At 38.4% G+C, this 23,447-nt stretch overlaps 1 protein-coding gene across 1 annotated transcript; it reads right to left on the reverse strand.

The window, feature by feature from the left end:
- Window positions 1–1,590: 1,590 nt before the first annotated feature.
- LOC143746365 (leucine-rich repeat-containing protein 52) lies at window positions 1,591–22,547 on the reverse strand. Its single transcript, XM_077238206.1, is given in 3 exon segments — window positions 1,591–1,877; window positions 21,945–22,205; window positions 22,208–22,547. Coding segments are annotated over 3 exon segments (888 nt in total).
- Between the last annotated feature and the right edge of the window lie 900 nt (window positions 22,548–23,447).

A 23,447-nucleotide genomic window follows, 5' to 3' on the forward strand; every position in this document is an offset into this window, starting at 1 on the left:
GCTGGAGGGTTCATGGAAGTTTGCCCAACCAATCCACATGTGATTTGTGGATTTGGAGAAGACATTCGACTGTGTCCCTCGCGGCGTCCTGTGGAGGGTGCTATGGGAGTATGACGCCCAGGGCCCTTTGCTAAGAAATGAGCTTTCTCCGCAGGGTGGCTGGGCGATGCCTTAGAGATAGGGTGAGGAGCTCGGTCACTCGGGAGGAGCTCAGAGTAGAGCCGCTGCTCCTCCACATCGAGAGGCGCCAGCTGAGCTGGCTCGGGCATCTGTTCCGGATGCCTCCTGGACGCCTTCTCAGAGGAGGCCCCGGGGAAGACCTAGGACACGCTGGAGGGATTATGTCTCCCGGCTGGCCTGGGAACGCCTCGGTGTCCCCAGGAAGTGCTGGAGGAAGTGTCTAGGGAGAGGGAAGTCTTGGCATCTCTGCTTAGACTGCTGCCCAAGCGACCCAGCCCCAGATAAGCGGAAGAAGATGGATGGATGGATGGTCTCAAAAGGAGGCATCGCCCCCCTTAGCAACCTCAGACCAATAAAATCATTTGCTAAATGTCAAGTACTGGCTTTGAACTTTTAAAAAGATAAGACACTCAAACCTTAAATATGTTCCAATTTGCCTGATATCACCCTACACTGTTTCAGTTGTGACATGTGGGACACATTTTTTACATAAAGTTTCATGATTTACTAAGAAAAATACAAAATAAATATATTTTTTTAACTTAACTTTAAAAAAAATTAAATAAAAAATATATTTTTTAAAAACAGCAATGGAAAAAATGTATTTAATATCATTTTCACAAGTTGAAATTTACGAGATAGGATTCGGGCCAGCCACCTCCCAATTGAAAGTACTCAATAAATGAGGATTTTATATATATTAAGCTTACTGATATTTTAAATATTACTGTGTATTTAAATGCATTTTTTGGTTGTGGGACAGCAGTTTGCACCAATTCTGTAGAATGGCCCATATATGAATATTTTGCAATAGCAGTGCCCGTGCTACCCTATCAAGCAATTACTTTGCAGGTAGTGTTTACATACAAAGAAAGCTAGTTTCAGACAGGCTTTTAAGATAACTGCCTAATGGTCTACAACAAAATAGAGAGGGCTTTGGAGATTACTAAGCAATTTTTTTATTACTACAATACTAATTTCTCACTAGAACTGAAAGCAAATGTTAAAAAAGTTGTTTAAAAACATACATTTACACACAAATTGACCACCATCCGCAGCTTTCAGACACCATTTTATTTTTTAGCTCTACTGTCACAGAATTGAACGCACAGGATTGTGGGATATCAAAGGCAGTGAAGGATACATCTATCCTGCCTTCAGAAATCCAGCAGATGAATGTATCTCAGAAGACAGGATGTGATACAATTCAGATGTGCCTTGATGCCTTCCTGTTTTACTTATGTTGCCTGTGAGGCAGCATTTTTCAGCTTTCACACACAGCCCTATGTCAACTGGCTCATAATCATGAGCAAAATTATTGTCACCTCACTTTCTTTCGTAGTTCCTTGTCAACACTTGTTACAGGACCGGACTCAGGTTTATGCTAGTTCGGGTATTTCTCAAGTCCTCTTAACCACTTCTCTCTGTTATGCCACTTTTATTTTCCCCTTCGGTCGCGTCAACATTTGGTCTAGCCTTCCTCCATCTGACACAGCGTTGGCAGAGCACTATTACCATGCCGGCTACCCAAGCCAGTACAGTGCCTACTCCAAAGATGACAAAACCAATGGCCACAAAAAACAGGTAGTCCTGGTGACCTAGTCCTGGATGGCAATGTCTTCTCAGCCAAAGGCCCAACTCCGAGAGATGCTGACCCCGTAAGTATGGAGGACCTTCACACACTGTCTGTCCCTCTTCTAGTCACATAAAACACAAGAAAAAAAATTCCATTAACTCCATAAACATTTTTATTTTTGTTATATATTTTGCAACTTAATAAACATGACAGTGTAACATGATAACCACATACACCAAATTTGTCACAGGTAAAACGATTTAAGAAAATGACAGTTCTTCCGAGATTCTTATATTTATTTCAATGCCTTCCCATCTTCTTATCTAAAGATTTTTTCAAGAGATTAGACAAACTTATTTCCAGTTTTATATGGGATGGGAAAACCCCTAGGATTCGGAAAGAGTTTCTCCAGAAAAATAGGAGTAATGGAGGTTTAGCTCTCCCTAATTTATTATATTATTATTGGGCAGCGCAAGTTCAAAAGATAATCTACTGCATGCACTCATGGTAACATCTAGCTTACCTATTAAAATTATAGCACATTATACATTAAATCCGGTTGTTCATTCTACTCTTAAAATATGGACGCCAGCATTTGTAGTTAAGACAAGCACTTCTGCTTCAGAGCCCAATATGTACTAATCATGCATTTCTCCCTGCTGAACTACTCTCTGCATTCAAACAATGGCAAGATAAGGGTATTGCTCGATTTGGTGATCTTTATATAGACAGTGTTTTTTCTAGTTTTAATGATTTGCGTTCCAAATTCAATCTTAATCAAACTGACCTTTTTCGTTATTTTCAGATACGACATTTTGTTAATGCACAAAGCCCATAATTTCCACATATTCCATCTAAGTCTCCTGCAGACTCTCTGTTTGAAGCCCCCCTCCATCTACAAGGTTTTATTTCAGGAATAATAACAATAATAACAATTTTCATGTTTTTAAAAAGTGTAGGAATAGACAAAGTTAAAAGTGGATGGGAGAAAGAGCTTGGAACAGTATTCTCAGAGGAATTCTGGAGTAATGCCCTCCACAGAGTGAATGATAGTACCTCTTGTGCCCAATTGAGCCTTATACAGTTTAAGGTTTTGCATTGTGCGCACCAAAGCAGAACAAGGATTGCTTCTTTTAATCCTACTTTTGATAAGACCTGTATAAGATGTCACACTGCAGAAGCGGATCTGACTCACATGTTTTGGACGTGCCCCACACTTACTGTTTACTGGTCAACCATATTTGATACACTCTCTAAAGCATGTAAAGTACAACTGAAACCATGTGCTGGATTTGCTATATTTGGTGCTCCAGGTAATGAATCGAATCTGACTCTGAGACAACTAAACATTATTGCTTTTGCATCATTATTGGCTCGTAGACGGGTATTATTACATTGGAAATCTGCAAATCCACCTAAGGCATCGCAATGGCTTCAAGATCTGATGTTATATCTACACTTGGAAAAGATCAAATATTCAATTAGAGGTTCCCATAAAATCTCTTATTTTTGGCAACCCTTATTATCCCATTTCTCTGCCATAAAAGTACTTCCTGGGGAGTAGTGGGATTTACATTGGTATTGTAACTTTTCCCTTTACACATACCTCTCTATATGACAATCTTGTGGTCTTTGATGCATATGTGCTCCAGGTGTTTTTCCAGGTATTTACATATGTAAAAATGTAGGGTTTGTGTCTACTGATGTATTGTTACACCTTTGATTGTGGTGTCCAACTGTTTTTCTCTCTCCCTATTTTTTATTATTTTATTTATTTTAATATTGTTTTATTATTATTACTGTTATTCATTTATTATTTTTTTATCATCTTTTGTACTATCACTGTTTAATTAAAAGGTTATAATAAAATTAAGGCAGGTTGTTTTGGGTTGGTTGGGGTGAGATTGAAAATGTAAAAAATACAATCTCTGTACAAACAATTGCATTTGTCTTTTTAAGAAAACAAAAGTCTTTTTAAGTCTCTAAAACGATTTAAGAAGTATGGCATTGTAGGGAGCACACTACTTTAAAGACTATAGAATAACACAAGATGTGTCACTTGTATAGTTTTGAATGGGAAAAAAGTTTAACACTCAATATGGCGGAATAATTCCCGTACTCTAAATAAGAGCCAATCAACGATTGGTAAAGTAATCGCGCCACTGCAGCTGCCGTTAGATAATCCGGTTCCTATAAAAAAGTCAGATGCGGACTTCCACTGCGCATTAGCTTGATCCAGCCTGAAAAATTAATGATTCGAGCGTGTAGAAACAAAATGTATGATCCATTTGGGATTCCAAATATGAAATTTAAGAGTAAGCTTGGCAAACAGTTTTGGTCAATTTGATGTTTCCCCGTTCAAAAAATGTGGGAGCTGCACTTGCATGCTTGAGAGGTGTTTCAAAGATGGCTGCCGGGTGACTATGCACAAAACAAGCATTTTCTTCATGTTTAAAACAGCAAGATACATTTCCCAAAATGTGCAGTGTGTATCCAGAGCACATCACATGGAAAAATACTGTCATGGTCTGTCACTTTAGGCTGTGCGCTCTCTTTTCCACGTGCTTTGTCTCATCTGCGGAGCATGGTGCTCAAATCCCGCCACTCCTGTCTAGTTTGCTGTACGCTCTTGTTTCGTTTTTTTTTTTTTTTTTAGAGTGCCCGGTATACATTTTCATTTGCCAGGCATTCTTGTGTCATGTATGTTTTAATCTGCCATGTGCTCTCCTGTCTATTGTCTTAACCCCGCCCTGCTTATGAAAAATTATTGGTTTATTTGCCCCATCTGTTCTTCCTTGTTACTCTCCTAATTTGCTCTCCTATTTATTCCCCCTGTGTTTTCTGTCCTGTGCCAGTACGTCGTCATATTCCATGTGTGCTATCCTGTTCCCAGCCTTGTGCTCAAGCTCTACTCTGCCTGCTGTGCTGGAGGCCTTGGGGGTTTTCTCCTACGGGTTAGTTTCAGTTTATCTTTTGTTTCATTTTCAAAAAAAAAAATGTTTTATGTGCATCTCTACATTGAGTCCTCATTTCCCAGCATCATACTGGACAGAATCCTGTATCCCACAATGCACTGCTCTTAATGAATCATGAATGAAAACATTACAAATATCAACCAACATTATGATTTTTTTTTTTTTGTACAATTGTGGGCAACTTCATGTGACGAACTGCTAAAAAGTCCCTCAAACTTGCACACGGACATACATTTTGAGGTAGTCACACAGCCTATTTTATTAAGCTATGAGCTACAAATGCTATTCAATTGTGAGATTTTAACCTGCATCCACATGGAAATCCCAAAAAAAACATTCATGCGACCGGAAGTGCGCGCTTCTGTGATTATCCCTCCGCGTGCCATGAAGTTGCCGACCCCTGTACTGTCTCACACTTATGTTCAGTTAGTTTCAGTTTTCATGGAGTTTTTCTTATGTCACATGTGTTCCTTTGTTTGAATATCCAACCGACCTCAAATGGAATATGCAACAAACTTTGCCAGGTATTCATACACAGGTATGTACAGACACAGTGAATTCTATATGAATACCTGTGCTTTACAGAAGGCAAGTAAAGGAAATTATTGGTCTGGGATAATTTCCTGGACAAGTGTGACTAAAGTTAAATAGATCTTTGTGAAAACCCCTTATAGAATATGTTAAGCGTTTCAGTGAAGCTTATGAAAATTAATGTGCTGCCAATGATAATGATGAAGATTATGATTCGGCATATGTGATTGAATCCACCACTGGTGGACTGTCAAAAGAATACAGAGAACTGCTTATCAGTGGCTCTGTTTACATTACTGATTGGGACACACTGCTTCAATTGTGAGAAGTAAGTTGGAACCGTTTGCAGGCTCATGATCAAACTATAGGCAAGTTGTCTGCTGCTGTAGTTGAGGCTGACACGAATCCACCAGTGTTATTGTGGGTTTGAAAGTAGATCAGTGTTTAATAATACGAATACGACATTAAAGTTTGTCGTCTGAGAAAGAACATGAGATAAAAATAAGGTCAAAAGATTAAAGTCTTAAGGAAATCCTTTTGAAGGAAAGACCTATAATAATACTTTTTTATAAGTGAATGGATAACTATACAGGTGGATGTAAAATTACAGATGATGACTACAACACGTTTATTTGAAAACGCATGTCATTTCTGGCAAAGCTGATTTAAGCTGGGCTAGAGTTAAAAGATAGTAGATAATGTCTGATGTTACAAGTTTATGAAAATGCAGAGTACCAGTCCTGATTGCCTCAGTCTATATCTAATTCAAAGTCAGCTAAAAGCTGCTATCCGAGCCTGCTTCATAAGTGATCATAAGCTATTTATAGTACAGCACAGTGTTTCAATTGAAAATCAACAGAGATGTTAAAAGAAATCATTGCCATTCAGAGGGCAATTTGTATTTAAATATTTTAAAAGTAAAACTGAAAGACTTTAAAGAAGTCTTAAAAATAATGATACAGACTTTAAAACGATAGAAATTACATTTGACTAGTTTATTTAGGACCCGTAACGTCTAATCTTAGTCAGCACCATGATACAGGGCTGATGGCTCTAGTTACAGATGTAACATTACATTGAATGGACGGTTGTGATCTGAGCAGTGCTAGGTTGCTGCTTTTAAGATGTTTAATGGATTTTAGTGATTAAATATTGCTGTCATTAACCTGTCTGTCTGTGTTAACACTATAAGGCAACCTGACAGCTCTGGTGTGTCTTGAATGTGCGTTTCCGTAAACTCCAGGAAACACCTGATTCTGTTTAAGAAAACTGTCAAAGATTTTGTAATGGGAAAGAGCGGTTACCAGTGTGAACGAGGTGATTTCTAAATGACTGGTAAGATCCTATTTGGCCAAACAGAGGGCAACCTAAGGCCAGGGGTCACGCCGCCACTGGGCATCTACCCTGAAGGGAGGTGTGTTATGTGAGATGGGTCTGAGAGTGGAGCCGATAACGGTGAGTCCAGTCATTATAAATAAAGGACTGATGGGAATGGACTTTCAAGAGCCAGCTGAGACCATGAGGTGATTGTCATTATTTGTTGTGGAGACAGTAACAAAACTTCTTAACGTATTAAGGAACATGATTTTGGTTGGCTTATGGGCAAGAAGAAAAATGTTTGGAATTGATGATATTGAACTAATATGTTTATATCATAGTTTTATGGCATAGGATAATTCCAAGTCAAGTCAGAGAGACTGAGTAGAGGCAGGGATGGTGCTATGTCTGACTATTATCTGCTAAAGGTTGAATAAAACAAAGCAATGATTTTAGAACTAAAACAACCCAGATGACTTTTCAAAAAAAAAATTGAATAATGAATAGACATGATTTGAACTGGTTAAGAGACCATGTAAAAGTAGGTAAAACATAAAACAAGAATATTGTGAAGTACACAATTTTAGAGCCAACAAAAAAAAAAAACTTGACTATTGGCAGTTTATAGTCATGTGTGTCTAGTATGAGTCTGTGTGATAGTGACTGCATTGTATGTCTTATACGTGTTTGGGGTACTATTATTTGGAGATTTTGTGGATATAACCATAACCTCTGGAATGAGGGTTTTATCATTACAGATGGGTTAAGTGAAACGATAAAACTTTTAAAGAAGCTGTTAATTCTGAGTGAATCGATCAAAAAATGATCAAAACGTGACAAGCTTTAATTGGATTGGTTTTCTAACCAATTTGTTAGATTGGTTTGACTACTTTTGTCATTTATGATGTTGATTTGAATTACTCTCTGGATTAATACGTTGGAGAGTATTTATGTAAATTATAATTGTTAAGTTGAAGATTGAGTCGGTTATGGGTTAAAAAAAGGGTCTAAATTTAAATAGTGTCAAATTTGTGTGATCATAATGGTACACGTAAAAATAATAGACTTGATGGCAGAGTGACAAAGTGGCTAAGTCACCATACAAATTATCCAGAGAGCCCTTCACATTTTATGAAAGGAGGTGGACGTGGAGGAACATCACTGTTGTTTGACTGTCGTTGACTAATTCCGTACACCAAAACCTGACCGGATAGACACAAGATTCGAAAACTGTGAGAATGTGTTGTTTGTAGTTGGCTGTTCCTTCAGAGACAAAACAACAGACCTGAATTGGGAAAGATAGGCAGTGACCACTGAATTGTTAGAAAACGCATGATGTAGTTTGCTGCTGTGGCTCAGATGAGCCACAATTTACTTGATTTTATGCTGTATCGCTGTTACCTGCCCCTACACCGAAACCCTGAAGTCGTTGTTCTGAATCGGGGCAAACTATCACTATCCCGTTGACCTCTCTGGAGAGCTTCTATCCCCAATCCAGGACACAGCCAGACCAAGAGCCCAACCCACCTACAGCCTTGGCCTTGGAGAATTCATGAGTGCCCCCCACAGATGGAGAGCGACCGCACGCCACGATGAGTGAGCCAGATCCCGAGGAAAAGAGGACGGGGCCGACCATCACCCCAAAACAGGAGCCCCAGAGTGAGTCTGACCAGGAGTGTGAGCCTGCGACATCAGCAGCTGAGGGAATATAGGGGGAAAGGGACATTGAGGATCTGTTGGTCCGGAATCATCGCTGCTTCAAGACAGAACTGAGACTGTATCTTTGACTTGTTAGGAATAGGAGTTACCGTTATTGATCATCACATCAACCTCTATCACCCTCACTCCAAAGCTCAGTCAGTCCTCCAACCAGTCAGTCCTCTGCTGGATGCCTACAGCCCTTCACCTTCCCCGGGAATGCCTTGCTGCTACGCAAATCCTCAGGTCGTGCAACCACCAGTCTCACTCACTTCACTCTACTTCCGCCACAGACTTCCACTCATTCCCTCCACCCCTATAGGTGCAGGGGGTTCCTCCTTCCCTCCGGCTCTGCCTCAGTCCTCTTGTCACACCGCTCCGCTTCAATCCTCAGGCCTTCTGTGTGAAATAGCGGAACGACACCGGATGCCATTGCAATGAACGCTTTATTGACAAACAGATAGCAGAACGGTCAGAACAGACACACTGGGGTCGAGACGGCACAACACAGATGGAACAGTGGCGCAGGGACCCAGGTGAGCAGGTGGTGCAGTGCTGGTGATGTCCTAGGTGAAGGTGCTCGGTGATCCCGTGGTGAGTATCCGTGACTGTGTGTGGAAGTCCAGTGAAGGTAATCCAGAACACGAAACGATAACAATCCAACCGGGAACGACAGCACGACGAACAGGAATCCACTCAGCAACGCACGAAGAACAGGAACACACCGGAGACGAACAATGATCTGACAACATGAGACACCAGTTACTGAACATATAAAGCCACATACAAAGTGAAACCAGCTGGCGCTGCTGATCAGAAGTGATCAGTGACCACGCCCACACTAAACACACACACACACGGCACACAAGACGAGAGAGAGAAAGTGAATTGATCAAACGTGTAGGGCTGCAACAACTAATCGATAAAATCGATTATAATCGATTATGAAAATCGTTGTCAACGAATGTCATTATCGATTAGTTGGTCTGCTTACGTCACGGGGAGCGTTTACTGTTACGCACACACACGCAAGGTCTCTCTCCCTCAGGCGCTCTGCCGAGCGCGCGCGCTACACGGTTTGGAGCAGTCTCTTCTGTCTCGCATTCGCGCTCTTTCTTGCGCGCTCTAGATTTCGGGAGTTTGAACTAATTCGCGGGCATCAGGGAGCCGCAATCAATATGCGGGAGACTCCCGGGACTTCCGGGATCTTGGGATGTCTGTATTTTGTCTCGAGCATCAGGTTGCGCAATCAGTTCGCTCGCAACGTAAGTGATGGATTAAAATAGCGCTACCGCAGAAATAGGTTAAATTAAAACGGTCTTTACAAAGCGAAGCACTAAATATAAAGGCAGTTAATAACAGCAGCAGTAAAATATTGTTTTTTAGTCACTGTACTCAGTGGTTTTCAGCGAATGCTTGTGCACTAATGCATAATTTCTCCTGTCCTTTACTCAAGCCTGTTAGCTTGCTGGGTAACGTTACCTCCATTCCGTTCTCTTTTTATAGCATTTGTCTACTAAGTTTTAATTGTTTTTCAAACGCGATCTACTGCGGCTCTACGTTCACACAATTGTTTTCAGTCTTTCTATATTTATTTAATCAATTTATCCTTATATTATTCTTTTATATATTATATATAATATATATTATATTCTTTATCCTTATATTCCTTATATATAATTAATTTTAAATAAAAATTAAATGAATTATATATTTTAGATGTTTTTAGTTTGTTTTTAGTTCAGATATTCACATCTGAACAACATGTCTGTGTAAATTTGTTTTAACAAAAATTGTGTTAAAACATAATATGTTGGATATCATTTTTTTAACAATAATCATGTTTGTCAACTTGCCATCAGCAATTATCATTAAAAACAATGCAAATATTGATATTAGTAAAACTCAATGTGTGGCTTTTGAACTTTTTAAAGTACACTTTTACACATAAATACCCTGATTTACGGTTTTATTTAGTTATAAAAAAAAAAATCTAATTTAATTTCTATCCGATTAATCGATTAATCGAAAAAATAATCGTCCGATTAATCGATTATCAAAATAATCGTTAGTTGCAGCCCTACAAACGTGACACTCTGGCTTCGCCTCAGTGCTGCGGCTTTGCCTAGGTCTCCAGTGCCAGTGATGTCGCTCAGTACCATCGGCTCTCTGTCTGTGCCCTGGGATCCATTGGCTCCTTCTCCATTGGTCGTCACCAGGATGTCTTCAGCCACAGCAACATTATGGCTGCTCCCTCGACTCCACCCAGGGCTGTCATCCCTGCGGTACTCTGGGTCTGCATCATTTTTCAGAACTGAATAAGAGACTAAGTAAGTAATGGACTATATAGTAAAGTGCCTGAATTTGTTGTACTATTTAAATCTGTGTATTGGTTGTTGATGCATATTATGAACATGTATAAATGCACTGAATGTATATGCATTCACTCGTTACATCATATGAAGAATGACATCTACGCTAATGTTAGTCTTTCTGTTCATTCCGAGGTGAAGAGATCCAGATCAGATGGAGGACCACTGCCTAGACAGGACCGCAACGCATGATGTAGTCAGCTGGATCCGGGCCGTATCCAGATCAGATGGTGGACCTGGGCCTGGACACGACCATAACGCATGATGTAGTCAGCCGGATCTGGGCCGTATCGAGATCAGATGGTGGACCTGTGCCTAGACAAGACCACAACGCATGATGTAGTCAGCTGGATCCGGGCTGGATCCAGATCAGATGGAGGACCACTGCCTAGACAGGACCACAACGCATGATGTAGTCAGCTGGATCCGGGCTGGATCCAGAGCAGATGGAGGACCACTGCCTAGACACGACCACAACGCATCCGTGAAGTGTCAGCAGAAATTGTGTCAACTAGACTCTCCCCGGCGAAGGCCTCATCAACACGATAGCCATCGGCACTGATCCTCAACAAACTCGTCCCTATACTGGCATGACTCCGATCTTCAACCAGATGGAACTGGATAATATTCTGCATGTTCTGATCCAATCTGACTTCTGACCTGTAATGCTGCCTGAATCATAATCATACACACTGTTCGTTCATTGGACAGAGGAGAACTGGCCCCCTGACTGAGCCTGATTTCTTCAAAGTTTTTTTTTCTGCATTCTATTTTTCTCCACGCTATTTTCTTCTAGATCTGCTGTACAGCCGAAACAAACTTGAATTATTTTCCTTTTATCACTGTAAAGCTGCTTTGAAACAATCTGTATTGTAAAAAGCTCTTTATAAAGAAAGGTGACTTGACTTGACTCGACTCATGTTAAGACAACATAACACATGAAGCAAGGAGGCACATGAGGACAAGGGAACCACATGACAAACTCGGAAACATGACCATGGCTAAACTTAAAAATAAAAGACCTGAAAATGAGAACATGAACAAAACCCCAAACTAATCATGACACATCTCTTCTCTGATGGCGTTTACTGGTGCGAGGGTGGGACGACCTGTCACTAATTTGAGATTGACCAATAGCAAACCACTGCTCTGGAACAGAAGAAAGAGAGGATCAGTGCTCACCTGGGGTGCTTCTCATTTCTAATTTTGTGCATCCTTGTTTCCAGAGGTGGAAAGAGTAATAAAATATTCTACTCAAGTAAAAGTACTACTACTTCAATTAAATTTTACTTAAGTACAAGTAAAAGTACCGGTATAAAAATCTACTCAAGTAAAAGTAAAAAGTAGCTCATTTAAAATTGACTCAGAGTAAAAGTTACTGAGTAACTTTTTTAACAGCGGGGGTAGTTGTTTTTACAACTCCCGTGTAGGGTTGTAATGGTATAAGATTTTCACAGTATGGTAACGTCTCAGAAAATATCACGGTTTACAGTATTAATCAATTGTTAAATAAATAAATTGTATTACTAAATTATGGGTATTATTATTATTATCATCAGTTAAAATGACAGTTAAATTAATGAAAACAGGAATTTTTTTTGGTTGAACAAATGCTTTTATTATAACAAACTTGAAATAATTTGTTTGTTTATTAAAATTTCAATAAAACATGTCTAATCAATTAAATTCGATAATTAATAATGAATTAGATTAACAACTTATTTTTAACATTAATAATTTATTAAAATGTTTAAGAATAATATTGTCCTATGAAATGTATTTTATTCAGAAAATTAATGTTTCTTTTTATTAGGGGTGTAACGATATTCGAACCAAACCGAAGAACCGCGATACAGAACCCACAATTCTAATGGCGATACTCTCATGGCGTACCGAACACGCCCCGCCCTGCAAGCTACCCCGGCCCCGCCCAGCCCGGCTCATTGGTTGGACCTGGAATCAGTGTTGCCAAGTCCGCTTATTATAAGCGACTTTGGGCTTGTTTTTCTGTAAAGTCGCTTACAAATATTGGTAGTCGCGGGTCGCGTTTTTTTTTGGGCTTGTTTCTAAAGTGTAGTTGCTTATTTGAGCTTGTTCTCAGCTCGTTGTCAAGCAGATATTTTCTATATGTTATTTAAACGTAGGAGTTTGTCTTGCCTGTTCCCTCTGTCTCTCCCCTTTCCCTATACACAGAGTTTTTTTCCCACCCACATCCTGCTTCTAATTGGCTCTGACCCAGATGGCAATGAGTACTAGCCAATCAGAGGCAGAGCAGGGCAATCGGTTTTTTTTTCTGGTTAGGAAAACGTCAGTGAGTGACGTTTAAATGAAAATACGTGCGAGTCGCGACTGATGGCGACTGATGGTGACTGGACTGTAGGAGAGTTTTTATATATAAATTATATTTTAGATATTATAGATATAGATATTATAGTTTAATATTGTTTAACCCTTTAACTGTCACTCCCCCTTTTTTCGCATAGACATGAAAATCCTTATTCAAACTTAAATGGTTGTAATTCAAGAATGCTTTGGAATATAGACCTATGGTTGGTCTTGTTTTAAAGAAGACATTTGCCAGATTAATGTTGAAGTGAAGTATTATGAAATTATGAAAGTGAAACAGAAAAAAAGTTATACAAGTTTGAGTTTATGAAAATATAAAATATAATATAATTATAATTATAAAATTATAAATTATAAAATTATAAAAATATAATTATTTATATTTTATATAAAATATATATATTACAAAATATATTTTACTCTAAAACTGCCAGAAAATGTAACCCAAAAATCTGAAGAAGTTGTGTTCCAAATTTTAGGTTGATATCTCAAAAAATGAGCTTTCAGTAAGATTTTATTTGGCCGCAGTACCAACATTTTTCACTAGATGGACAGCCAAGCTTCATTACAGAAGAAAAATAAACTACCGTGTGCACAGTTTTACAAAACTAGGCACAGTTTACCAATCTGTCCACATGGATGTAAATTGACAATCTGTACCCACAGTTTAAAACTATCTGTCACCACGGTAACTGTAACAGTTGTAACAGTAGCGGCAGCGCGGAGTAAACGCGAGTAAACGCGATCATCTCTTCCTCAGTTACAGAATAAACATGAATGGACACCTGAAGGTATGTTGAAAAATACAGTATACTTACTGAAAGGCATCATAACTCGTGTAATCGCTCAATCAGTGTTTCAGCAGCGGAAAGACGTCAATAAAACTGCATAGCTTGTCACTAGCATTATATTTACCTCAGCAGGAAGTGATTCAGTGTCCACAACTTGTTGGTTCCTAGAGAAATTAACTCTTGCACTAAATAAATGCACAATATTATCCTATATATTATATTTTACTTAACCTCTTAATTATATCTTGATTATTTAAAGTACGTTTAAAATATCTTTAATTTGTTATTGAAATATAATAATTTACACAGTTGCTGTCATTTTCATTAGAGTAAAGTTAATGCAAAAACTGCCTTTTGTTCAGTTTACATGTTTTCATACAATGTGTTTGGTGTTGATTATTATATCTAAAAAATAAATAGCATCTAAATTTAGGCTCTGTTGTTAACCTTTAATGTTATAGTAATGTGCGGCTCCCTATACAGCATTAGCAGATTTTTAATCTTTGCAAAACGTTTAATTGTAATTGAATTAATTTAAAGACAAAGACACCATTTTTTCATTAAACCACTGTTTAATTTTTTTTTTTTAGCTTTCTAAACCGAACCGAACCGAGACGTCAAAACCGTGGGAAAACCGAACCGTCAGTTTTTGGTATCGTTACACCCCTACTTTTTATGATTTAATCCAAATATATTATCAAAAACGGTGGTTATCAAATGTAAATTTAAACTTGTGTCCTTTTATTTTTGGGGGAAGCGCTGCAAAAACAGATTTACTAAATTAAACCATGGACAAAAAAAAATATTCCTTTAAATAATGTTCAAATAAAATGTATTATTATTGTTGTTATTATTATTATTTTGAGAAATAGGCTACCTTCTATTGTATGCCTACAATAGTAATATATTTCTGTCATAATTTCTCCTAGTAAAACCGAACTTTTATTTTGACGGGTTGTGAAGCCCTGTTTCAAAGTGTATTTGACAATGGTTTTTCTCAAATAAAATTATGAAAATGCTCATTTGGCGTTCTCTCAGAGCAGCTCTGGAAATGTTCATGTATTCATATCCTCAAATTGTCTGTGAGACGCTGAAAACACCATGAACGTCACGAGTACTTCAGTAGTAGACAAACGCAGCTCAGCAGAACAAATAGGGTTATATATTTACATGCAGTATTTTTGTGCTTAGCTTAAATATTCACAGACCATGTCGCGATTGGATTTATTGCACAGTTCTACTTTTCGTGTATTCATCCATCCATTATTTTGCATGTTTTACGTGACATCTGCATTAAGTGAATTCCATTTTCATGACTGGATTCCGGGATTCCCTCTGCTGCTGCATCACGTAAATCGGACATACCTTTATCTGCAGGAGGGATGGTGTCCTATATCCTCTTTTTGCAGCCACTTTGCGTCCACATTTTTTGCAAATTGGATTTCTATCCTCCAGGACAACCACGCTTTTTTTCCTACTTTTCATACTGGCCATAATTCGCTTGGCGCTTAATTAGCTTTCAGCTTCAGCTGGGTCTGCGTCACCTTTTTTGCGCGTTTGTTCTCCCGCCCTTCAATCAATTCAGTAGTTTCCGGAGTGTGTGATATTTTTTTTCCCCCTTGTATTATTATTTTTTACTCAGTAACGGATATGATTTCAAATGTAGCGAAGTACAATACTTCAAAGAAAACGTACTTAAGTAAAAGTAAAAGTACAGATTTTAAAAACTACTGTAAAAAGTAGAAGTACACAAAAAAACTACTCAATTACGTAACGCGAGTAAATGTAATTCGTTACTTTCCACCTCTGCTTGTTTCCTTTCCTTATGGAGCCAGATCAGTCTCAAAAATAATACATTTACAAAACAAAATTCATAAATGCACAGCACAATTAGGTTCACAGCACAAAGTAAAAAGCATAAATATTTCCCCAACTGCTCACACAAATGCATCTTACCCAAATAAATTTTAAATGTTTACACAAATATGTATATATCAAGTTCTTGAATTCATTTTCATCACGCATTTATGAATGATGTTACATGTATTTATGGATAGTTGAATCTGCATTTGCAAATCATCACATGTGCGTGGACTGCTTTGAATTTGTGTGCGGTATTTTTGAGACCTTCCTGGCAGGTTAGGATTTATAAATATCTTTTTTTTTGGAGGATGTTCTGTTTAGCCAATCGCTGTGAGCTTTTAATCCACCAATAGAAACGCTCCTTACTGAACAGACCCAAGAAGCTCAACCAGAGGGAGATGAGAGGGTCTGTATCAAAGCCACCAGATGACAAGCCTGTTCGCTAATCTTCAACATGTTTTACACTAAACAATAGTTTTGTTGGGAACGATATGTAGATTTTACTATGATAAAAAGGTTATTTTATAAGGGGCAGGACTCATTTACAGCATTACCATAGTATTTAATAGTAATATTGAGTGATATTGTATATGGTCTAAAAAAACGTAAAAAATACCAATGTTTTCTTTCTTTGGCTTTCAGGTTTTACCAGTTATGATAAGACTTGAATTGTAATGACTATTATTATAACTGCATTTATGCATATGATATGGCGCAGATATTATGCACTTTAAAGTCCCTATGAATTCAAAATTGACCATACTTACTTTGTTTGCCTAAATTGATTGTTTTGTGGTGAACAATTCATCCATGCATCCAGTCATCCAGTCAATCAAAAAAAAAAAATTTTGGCTTCGTAATCTTTAATCAAAATCTGAAATTTCCCCTCCCCTCTGCATTGGAGGACCTTCCCTGATGACGTAGGTTTGACGGTTTCGGTGTCTGCTTAACATCCGTAACCACGCCTCTCCAACTGACAGTAGACAGGCTGCCTGTGTGTTTGAATGAAGCACCTACTTTTTTAGATCCAATCAGGTGCTAGTTGGAAAAAAACCCACACCCACTATTTTGCCTCATTTAGTATTCCGTTTCTCTCGGAAATACGTCACAACACTGGAGAAAAGTCGTTTGCAACTTCCGGTTCACGGGGACTTTAATAAATAAAGGGGAAACAATTGACCCTTCACAGGGAGTTTGATTTACAGGCGATCTGAACAATCATAATCCGCCATTTTTGTCCGACAAAGCAGTCAGGAGAGTTAGTAGATTAACGTTGAAGGATTTGAACTTGAAAAACGGTGTGTACTGACGTCTTTCCGCGGCTAAAACAACATTCCTTCTTATGTTCATTCATGTTTATTTGATGCTTTAAATTAACTAGAAGGAAGAGATGATCGGTTCACAAGCTTTAATCGAGGCTCTACAGCTATCTGTCAGACACATTAAAGAGCCACAAAACGGTATATATATTAAAATTCTTTAAAAATGACCAAATTCAAAAGTTGAGACTTTGTCGGACATAGCAACAGTAACTAAAGGGGGCGGGTCTTTGCGAATGGTCAATTGCATCATACTTTAAAGACAGAAGATGCTTTTTCCACAATAAGAAAACTTTATTTCATTTAATGTGAAAATAAAATTATATCTCAGTATGGGGGTCTTCACAATTCTTATCCAAGAATAATAAGCCAAATACATGACCAGCCTGAGCTTTGACAATTCCTTATTAAAAAAATATTTTATAAGTCTAACTATAGAGATTTTAAATAACCAGAGATGGAACTGTTTGTACACCACGTACAAACCACTGAAATCGGTTGATAAATGTAAATGTTATTTTTGCTTTTGTTTGTTTTTGATGATTTGCAAATCAAATGATGAAAAAACAGATGTAATTACATACTGGTATTTTAAAATACAAGTCAGCTCCATGTACTATACATGAGATTTAAAGCTGCAGTCCGTAGTTTTTCCTCTTTGTCACCATCGCTGTTCGAAATCTGCAATTGCAGTTATTCGCGGAATTATCAGATTTATGTGGGTTATGCCTCGGCACAGCACGGCACAGCGTGGATGAATCCAATGTTTTGAGGAGAATGTGCGGCTGTCAGTCACTACGCTGGTGTGGAATCACAGATTCTACTTTTTGGAAGTATGACTAACATAAGAATTTTCACTGGAAAATGTCATCTGAACAAGTAAGTAACATCCTCTTTTGTTCTGACCAACTAAGGGAAAAAAAGCATTGCAGTAAATCACGCTGATTAAATCTAACGATCGCTTATCATATCACGTCAAAGCGTGCAAATTATACTTTGTTCTCAAATTGTTAATGTTAAAGGGCACCTATTATGCCCCTTTTTACAAGTTGTAATATTGGTCTCGGGTGTCCCCAGAATGTATTTGTGAAGTTTCAGCACAAAATACCCCACAGTTAATTTATTATAACCATTTAAAAATGTCATTTTTGGGGCCTGTTTTAAAAAGAGCTGTTTTGGTGTGTACCACCTTAAATGTAAATGAGCTGCATATCCCCGCCCTGCCTTTGGATGAGGGCGTAACTTGCAAACCCATGGCAATAAACAGTCGGTAGAAGCAGAATGACTGAGAGTGAGAATCCCGCTGTTTTGTATGGCATTCAGCCGTACATGTTTGAACCGGAATCAGACCCAGATGATGAAGAGACTCCGGCAGAAGAAACAGAAATGAGAATGGACCAGGACGTCTCGGAATGGTTATTTTATACATTTATGTACTTATAGAGTTGTAATTGCGTCCCCTTTGCAATTATGGATGTGCAACACACACACAGACACACACAAACTGTGATAACTTTGGCGCAATTTTTTGAAACTACAAACACAAATACTGTGATAACGTTTGCTACTTACAAAACGAAATTACATTTATGTGATGTTTCTGTCTGCACGCCAATATCCCTCGTTCTACAGCTTCGTGTCGATGTGCTGGCCTTTGTATAAACATAGCAATTTTGATGTCTTGTCTTTACAGAAAACATGCAGTTTTTAATACATCTTTAAAAAATATATTTATAAACGTGTGGTTACACACTATACAAACAAGGTTTAAATTACATACACAGACATCCTACGATGACGACAACAACTTTAGACACATTTGTTGTTGAATTGGCTGACATCGACTGAAATGACTATTTGCTCAAAAATCATAAAATACATTACTTCTACTGGAGGTGACGTTGGATCGCGAACAGTCGGCAACGATCCACACTTGAGGATTAACTTTGAAGCAAGACCTGCTTTGAATTGACCCTCGTTCACAAAACAGTCAGACAGAAAATGATTCGCGCCAACATAAACGTATTTTGGAAGTTTAAGTGGCGCCTTTCCTTCGTAAATAAAATCCATCCACTGCGTTTTCAGTGGCTCTGATGTTGATAGTAAGTGAAAACTACTATGTACATTATTACATCCCACAACAGAACACTTATGTTTCTTAGGAGACATTTTCGACAAGTCAGCACAAATCGTCAGAACACTGGCTTTCGTTAAAACAGTGGAGGATGGTGTACAGATCACCGAGGGCGGGGTCTATGCCAAAACTACAGTGTCAATCAAAACACGTCGGTAAGCCGAATCTTAGAACAGCTCATTCTGAGACAGTGCTCATGATTTATTGAGATTGTAAAAAAACACTGGGTGGATTTTTATCATTCTAGGGTGGTTTTGCTCACACACTGCCAACACACATTTATGTTCAAACACCATGTAAAAGTGAATTTTGCATAATAGGTGCCCTTTAACAACATCAGCATGGGCCCGGTTGTAGTCTCTTTTTTCTTCTGTAGCCACTCCGAAGTCTGAAGTCTTTTGCATTTTACAACGGGTGAGTCTCCAGTTGTCAATGGTGATTTTCGTTTGAACCTTTCTGGATCTACCATCAAATTGATGATTAATTATCAAGTGATGTGAGGAAAGGCTAAATCTCCACCTCCAACATCCTCACACGCAATATAGCCACTAGCCGGGACATCTTCTTTATGTGTACAGATGTGACGTAATGACGCAAAGACATGCTCGAATTTCCCACAGAAATCCACCAGTACCACTGGAATTAAAAACACGGACTGCAACTTTAATGTCTTCCTTTATGGTTAACTCTATGAGCAGCACTGGAAATGAGCATTACTAATTTAGGAGTAAATTAAAGCTGTGCCTTTTGGCATCCTTTCGATATATTATGTTACCGTACACACTGACACACTCAATAATTCAAAGCCATTTAGTCTTTGTACTTGTGCTTTGTAAGGAGACACGTCTTCTGCTCCAATTCTCTTTTTATTTTACCTTCATTAACTATTCTATGAATAGAAGTTGTATTATTGTAAAATACTCCTTAACAAACACCACTAATAAATGTGTTTGGACGAGGAATATAATGTAACTCCTTACAGTAATCTCACCATTTTCCACTGTCTCCATCCTTGCAATTACTTTCTCCCTAGTTGTGGTGACTGAATACCCACAACCCATCTGCAGTACTTGTATGGTCTGTCTCTTCCTTTATCTCTCTGTCATCCAATATCCTTTGTACTTATGCCATATTTTCTTATCCTCACTCTTTGAATATGTCTTCAAAGCTTTTCACTTTCATTGAAATAAATATTGAAATAGTTGGTATGCTTATGTAACGAGCCCTTTAAGATAAAAAGCTCAATTTTGACTCTTGAGCCAATGTGTATTGACAGGTGTATAGATGTATAATAATGCTACCTATGCCTGGTAGGCGCACCCCACGCTTTAAGAACCACTGAGTTAATGTTACATTGGCCCCTACGAATAAGCCCCTACAAAGCCAGTTAAAGGTAAAAAATAGGCCAGCATATATGGAGCTAGAGAAGCTTACAGCAGAGGGAGAGATTTTGTTTGCGTTTGATCTTGCATTTCTATGTGAATAGTTGCATGTTAATTTGTAGAGAAAAATAATTAGATGCACTTGAGGGAATACATCTGTGCCAATTAAAAGCAGGAGATGTCTCTGTATTATTCCTCACACTATGTGTGTTTGTGTATGTCTGAGTGTGTTCAGTGTGGCTTTGTACACTAAGAGGCCCTAAGCCAAAACATAACTGGTTATAACTGGACTCAATTTTGGTACATTCCAAAAAGATTAACTAAGAGATTAGCTTAAACAATGATCTGCAGTATAGAACATACAGTATAGAATGTATGTATATACACTGTATATATATATATATATATATATATATATATATATATAATGTATGTATGTACTGTATGTATGTCTAAATATATTTGTCTACCTCTATGTCTCCATCTAGTCATTCTTCCATCCTCTAAGCATCACATTCTTGCATATCAATCAGATGGCCTTTACAAATCCATTGCCAGCTGTTAGTCTATTTTCCCCCCTTCATCAAACCCTAAAGACAAAATAGGACTGGGTGATGCATTCATTGTTAGCAGTGGGCTACAGTGCCCTAAATCTAAAATAGTGTCCAATAACAAGCACTTACAAGCAATGCAATTAATTTCTTTTTTTAGGGAGCAACACAATATTGTGATACATTGCTTTTAAAGTAACTTTCCCCAACACTGTCAGTAACTATATGTTTTTAAGAAGTATTAGCTGGATTAAAAGGTATCAGCTACCCGTACAGCATTTCATTTTAAATCAAGTGCCCAAACTATAAAATCTGCCAAGTGGACATATCTCTCAAATTCAGCAGATTATCAGCCTGGGGTGCGTTTCCCAAAGCCAACTATGGTCGCAAGTTCCGTCGTTAGCAATAGAGTTCAATGTCAATTGCGATCATAGTTGGCCAATGATGCTTTTGGGAAACGCACCCCTGGATGATTAATCAGTCTATAACTACATAATAATATATTTGAATGTAGGAGACTGAGGAGTGTTTTACAGGTGATAAGTTTTAACATCACCAGTTTCATAAATGAAATACAGGGTTGACATGACATGACAGTTGACACTACTTTGCTGGATGACGGTATTATAAACCTCTCTGTGACTAACACTCACTCACTCACTCACTCACTCACACACACATGCACATAATCAGTGAGTTATAGATGCTAAAACAAAACAATGTTCAAGCATCGCCCATCTCCCTGACGTAAAAATCTGTTGAGTTTTATACAATGATGTTATAATGATCTATTATTCTAGAGCAACGCTATTAAATAAAGTTATTTAAAAAGAAATGATCCAATGTGCCTAAAGAGGCAAAACGACAAACCCTAGACCCAAACTAGTGTAACCTACATCTATAGCCTACCTTGAAATTTAACTGTGTCGGTGTGCATCCATAAGCAGAGCTCTTCCGTATCGCAGGCACACAGCCACGGGTTCCCGTTCAGCCCGAGAGACCTGAGCCCGCCGAGTGCCATGAGGGAGCTCACATTGAGTCTGCTCAGATTGTTCCTGCTGATGTCCAGCACCTGAAGAGCGCTGCGGTGCGAGAAAGCCTGAGGGTGAAATTCTGACAGCCTGGGGTTATCCGTCAGTCTCAACATCACCAGGCTCTCCAGCGCTCCTCAATCTTACTCAAGGAATTAAAGGACAGGTCCAGATATGCCAACTTCCTCAGGTTTCCAAACGTGGATTCAGATATGTGTGTGAGAGAGTTATTGCTGCAGTCCAGATACATAAGGTCTGACAGGAAATTGAGCTCAAGCGCAGGTAAATCAGAGATTCGGTTGTTGGACAGGATGAGCTGGCGGGTGGTAAGCGGGAGTCCTGTTGGGAATCTGCAGAGATCTTGTTCAGCGCACTGGACAACATGCTGGTCATCACACACACAACGCTCTGGGCAGCCAGAAGGGATCGAGGACACCACATGCACTAAAAGCACAAGCAATATCTGGGTTCCGATACACATGCTGTGGCTGCGAGCTTCATGAAGCCTTCACAGGTTATGGATATGCCAAATAGCCTCCACAGAGAAAACAAGCCCCACTAATGTCTCAATAGTGTGTGTGAGTGAGTGAGTGAGAAAGAGAGTGAGAGCTCTGTGGCTGCGCTTCTTCCTTTCATTGCTGTAGGACAGTCGTATTCCGGATGTGTCAGTAATTATGTGAAGATGACGAAAAGGAATTAAAAACAGTTTAATACGCATGTGTCAGGAGTTCTTAGGCAAGTAATAATTTCAGGAGTTCTTGTCACGTTTTTGGGTTTATTTAGTCATGTTTAGAGGTTGTTTTTGTCCTGCTTTTCTGTTCAGTGTATGTTTGAGTTTCTTTGTTAATATTCTAGTCAGTTAATCCTCTGTTCCCTACCTGTTTGTCTCCTTGGTTACTAATTACTTAGGCTCCTTGTTTCAGGTGTGTTGTTAATTAATCTCATTAGTTCCTCTTGTTTTCCTGTATTTGAGCCCTGTGTTTTGTCCTGTTCAATTGTCTGTCGTCGTTAATGGTTGTTCTGCCTTGTTTCTTGGTCACCTGAGCATTTCTGTAATTTTAGGTTTATTGTTAACAAAGTCTGCTGCACAGAAATCCTGTTTGCTCGTTGCTGCAACCAGAAACCTTACAGTTCTAGGAAAGGGATACATTTATATAGGCTATACTATACCATTTTCTACAAATGTTTTGATTTAATGACTTCATTAAAAAACATGAAGCTGTACATTTAACCATTTAGTAAAAAGCTCACATGTTGAGTTTTCCTTTTTTCAAACATCTTTCAAGGTAAAAAATTAGAATAGAATTTTTCAAATTAAATTTTTTTGTTTCTTGGCGTTATACCGTCTCAGGACAATAGACCCCAAAAACAAAGGATATAA

Source organism: Siphateles boraxobius, unplaced genomic scaffold (genome assembly GCF_051911475.1).
Source record: "Siphateles boraxobius isolate OS27281-9 unplaced genomic scaffold, OSU_SipBor_1 1, whole genome shotgun sequence".
Lineage (NCBI taxonomy): Eukaryota > Metazoa > Chordata > Actinopteri > Cypriniformes > Leuciscidae > Siphateles > Siphateles boraxobius.